Source organism: Onychostoma macrolepis, chromosome 18, assembly GCF_012432095.1.
Source record: "Onychostoma macrolepis isolate SWU-2019 chromosome 18, ASM1243209v1, whole genome shotgun sequence".
Taxonomy (NCBI): Eukaryota; Metazoa; Chordata; class Actinopteri; order Cypriniformes; family Cyprinidae; genus Onychostoma; species Onychostoma macrolepis.
Window position 1 is genome coordinate 21,165,551 of NC_081172.1, and position 4,015 is coordinate 21,169,565.

Here is a 4,015-nt window from a genome sequence, read left to right on the forward strand (position 1 = left end):
AAAACATTAAAAATCATCAAAAACATTTGACTGGTAGTGTATATTTGTAACAACTGGGTAATTTGTATTTGTATAACAAGCACCCACCCCCTTAGTGCCCCTTTTTTTGGTTTGGGCCACTGCCCCTCAAAATGTCTGTGCGCGGCCCTGAAAACGTGCAGTGTTGGGGTGCCTCCAGGACCAGGGTTGGGAAACACTGGTATAAGACATTATAAATAATGGTTCAGACACTTCCCTGCTGAAAAAAAAAACCAATAGAACCCTGCCCAAAACACAATAGAAAATGTAATGGATTTAATGGTTATAATGGGAATTGTATTGGTTTTAATGGAAACTATAATGGTGTCTACTGGTATGTGATGGATTCTATTGGTGGGATGTTAAATCCTATTGGAAAAATGCCCAAAACACACTACAAAAAGGAATTTTGTGATGGTTTTACTGGAAAAAGCTAATGGTTCATAATGGTATTTTAATGGAAACCACTGGAATTTCTTTGATGGTTTCTCTTGTGCTTCTATTGTTTTTTTGTTTAGCAGGGTTTCATTTAAATTGCGTGGCCTGACAACTGTTGAAGAAACACAAATAAACTAATTTGTTTGATAAATATTTTTATTTAGGCCTATTTATTTTTCTGTTTTCATATTGATAGTCAGCTAACTAATTTCATAAATTACTAAGAGTTGCGATTAAAGGTATACTAACAGCATATTAAAAAGTTTCTTGGTAAGCTACATACTAACCGACAACCACGTGATGTGTGATGTGCATAAAGCCTTAGAGCACACTGAGCAATTTATATATGTGGGTTTGTACGTGTCATGTGGTCGATTTAGATGACAGGGAAGAGGGAGAGACAGTGGGAAAAGAGATGATCATCCCCATCATTACGCTCAGAGGAGACGACAGGGAATCATTAAAAGGCGCTCCTGTTTTATGATTATTATTGTTCATTTGTCACCGCTGCCTTCCCTGAGGACCACCTTGCGCCCCCACCCCCCACCCCACCCCTCGCATACCTTTAATATTAGGCTACTACATTGGTGAGTTTTAAATCTCGAAAAAGCAATTGCGATAGAATCTAAATGATTAGAAAATGTAAAGCACAAAACTTTATTTCTCTTAATGGTCGGAACAATAATTTGATTTTGACAAGGAAGCCATCAAATGCCAAGTCTGAGGCGGTGCCCTGTAAAGAGCGCAAGTTTGCGGACTTATTCTGTGCTGTATGCAGCAGTAATATTGAAAGGTAAATCTGCTTGTGTTCGTTTCTTATAGCTGTATTCGTTTCGTCAGTCTCTGATATTAAAATATAACATTTTGGACTTGCTAGAATTGATCGTGATGACTGGAACTGTCTCTGTTTTAATATCAAAGGTGTGCTGAAGGAAAAGAACATCCGACAGACTCAAAAGAACTTAATGCGAACGGACACTATCTGAAGGAGCATGAACGACTCGTCGCGCCATTACTTCAGCATGAAACACATGGACTACATATATAATATTGACAATAACATAACTTTGAATGCAACGCTCGGCGACATGAATGCCACAGGGATCGCCCAAATCATGATCCCTCAGGAGTTGTTTCTAATGCTCGGCTTGATCAGTTTGGTGGAAAACATCTTAGTGGTGGTGGCCATCATCAAGAACAGGAATCTCCACTCGCCAATGTATTATTTCATCTGCTGTCTGGCGGTGTCGGACATGCTGGTGAGCGTCAGCAATGTGGTGGAGACGCTCTTCATGTTATTGACGGAGCATGGGCTGCTGCTTGTCACGGCAAAGATGTTACAGCACTTAGACAATGTGATCGACATTATGATATGCAGTTCTGTCGTTTCCTCTTTGTCGTTCCTGTGCACTATTGCGGCGGACCGCTATATCACCATCTTTTACGCGCTTCGGTACCATAGCATCATGACCACGCAACGCGCCGTCGCCATCATCGCGGTGGTGTGGCTCACCAGCATCACCTCGAGCTCTTTATTTATCGTTTATCACACTGACAACGCGGTCATCGCCTGTCTCGTCACGTTTTTTGGCTTGACGTTAGTGTTCACGGCGGTTCTGTACCTGCACATGTTCATCCTGGCGCACGTACACTCCAGACGCATCATGGCTCTCCATAAGAGTCGCCGGCAAGCCACTAGCATGAAGGGAGCCATTACTCTGACCATCCTGCTCGGGGTTTTCGTCATCTGCTGGGGTCCGTTTTTTCTCCACCTCATCCTCATCCTCACCTGTCCCACAAATCCTTACTGCAAGTGTTATTTCAGTCATTTCAACCTGTTTCTAATTCTTATCATATGCAACTCGCTTATAGACCCTCTCATTTACGCATATCGCAGTCAGGAGCTGCGCAAGACGCTGAAAGAAATGATTCTTTGCTCGTGGTTCTTTGCAATGTGAGTAATTCCTTCTAGATGTTTGTAGGAAACACGTGGAGGAGCATCTGCGTTGATGTTAACGTTAATGTCCAGGGCCGTTTCTAGCCAATTTGACGCCCTAGGCGAAATACCCCACCACCCCAATATATATATTCTTTTCAGACACCAGTTTCTTGTTACATTCAAATTGTTTGTCATAGTAACGATACTAATTTGTGGAGACTGAATGCATTATTTGTAAATTGACTTAAAGGGATAGTTCACCCAAAAATTAAAATTCTGTCATCATTTACTTACTCTCAAGTAGTTCCAAACCTGTATGAGTGTCTTTGTTCTGCTGAACACAAAGGAAGATATTCTGAAGAATGTGGGAAACAGAGCAGTTCTGCACTGTAACAAAAAAAAAAGTTGAGCGAACTTAAAAAAACATTTTTTACCAGCTTCAGCAGATTTTTGAGTTTGCTCAACTAGTTTTTGTGGGAGATTCTCAAATTTTTGTTGTATAAACTTAAAACAACAAGTTGAGAAAACTCAAAAATCTGCTGAAGTTTGTTGCCTTAAAATTTTAAGTTGGCTCAACTTTTTTTTTTACAGTGTGGGGCACAATTTACTTCCATAGTATTTTTTTTTTTCCTACTGTGAAAGTCAATGGTGCCCCAAAACAGCCTGATTACAAACTTTATTCAAAATATCTTCCTTTGTGTTCGGCAGAAAAAAGAAATTCATACAGGTTTGGAACTACTTGAGGGTGAGTAAATGATGACATAATTTTCATTTTTGGGTGAACTATCCCTTTAAGAGAAAAATTTTGCACAATTTATCATCTGTAATATCATTGTGTTGCCACTAGATGCCTGTATAGCCCTGTGTAACAATCCCTAGTAGCTAAGACATTGCACATAATTTACACATAAATCACACATAAATTAATTTGATTACATATGGATTTGGATACATGTTTATATACTATCAATGGCTATTTTTTGTCTTTATCTGTTTTGTTTGTTGTTTTTTGTTCAATTGTTTTGTTGTTGTTGCTTGAAACATTGATTTAAAGTGTCAGTTATTGCATTATTATTTCAGTCAAACCTATAAAACCCTTTGTTGCCCCAAACTACAAATAAAAGCCTGATCAGTGGCATAAAAGTAATCAATACAGCTACTTAATCCTTTGCTACTCATTTACCCGTGAACTTCCCCTTTAAATAACGTGACGCTCTGCCCTCTATGTGTATGACGCTTCTCCCATTAAGTGCTGTGTTAGAAGTGAATGAATCGATCAGCAATCGACACCTCCATAAGGATGAATTAAACTCGACAAAGCAGTTTAATAAAGGATGTATTGATCTCGTGAATTAGCAAATTTTACTACACCAATATTTTTTAATTGGCTGTTAAAGTTTATATGGGAATATTACATGACACGCTGATCTTTTAACAATGCATTGGTGCAAAAACGCACACCTTTTGGACAAATCTCGCTACACGATTTATCAACTGCCACAAATACTGCCTAAATAAAATACTGATTTTGTGCACTTTATTTACTGTACCAATATTTTAAATTGTAATTTGAACTACTGCATGGTAAAAAAAAAAAAAAAAAGCGTTACCTTGCCAAAG

The 4,015-nt window shown here is 38.8% G+C and overlaps 1 protein-coding gene across 1 annotated transcript; it reads left to right on the plus strand.

Moving 5' to 3' along the window:
- The first annotated feature begins 1,181 nt into the window (after positions 1 to 1,181).
- mc1r (melanocortin 1 receptor) lies at positions 1,182 to 2,601 on the plus strand. The gene is made up of 2 exons (XM_058751577.1): positions 1,182 to 1,249; positions 1,378 to 2,601. The coding sequence occupies exon 2, from the start codon at positions 1,449 to 1,451 to the stop codon at positions 2,412 to 2,414; it is 966 nt and encodes a 321-aa protein (XP_058607560.1). The 5' UTR covers positions 1,182 to 1,249; positions 1,378 to 1,448; the 3' UTR covers positions 2,415 to 2,601.
- The last annotated feature ends 1,414 nt before the right edge of the window (positions 2,602 to 4,015 follow it).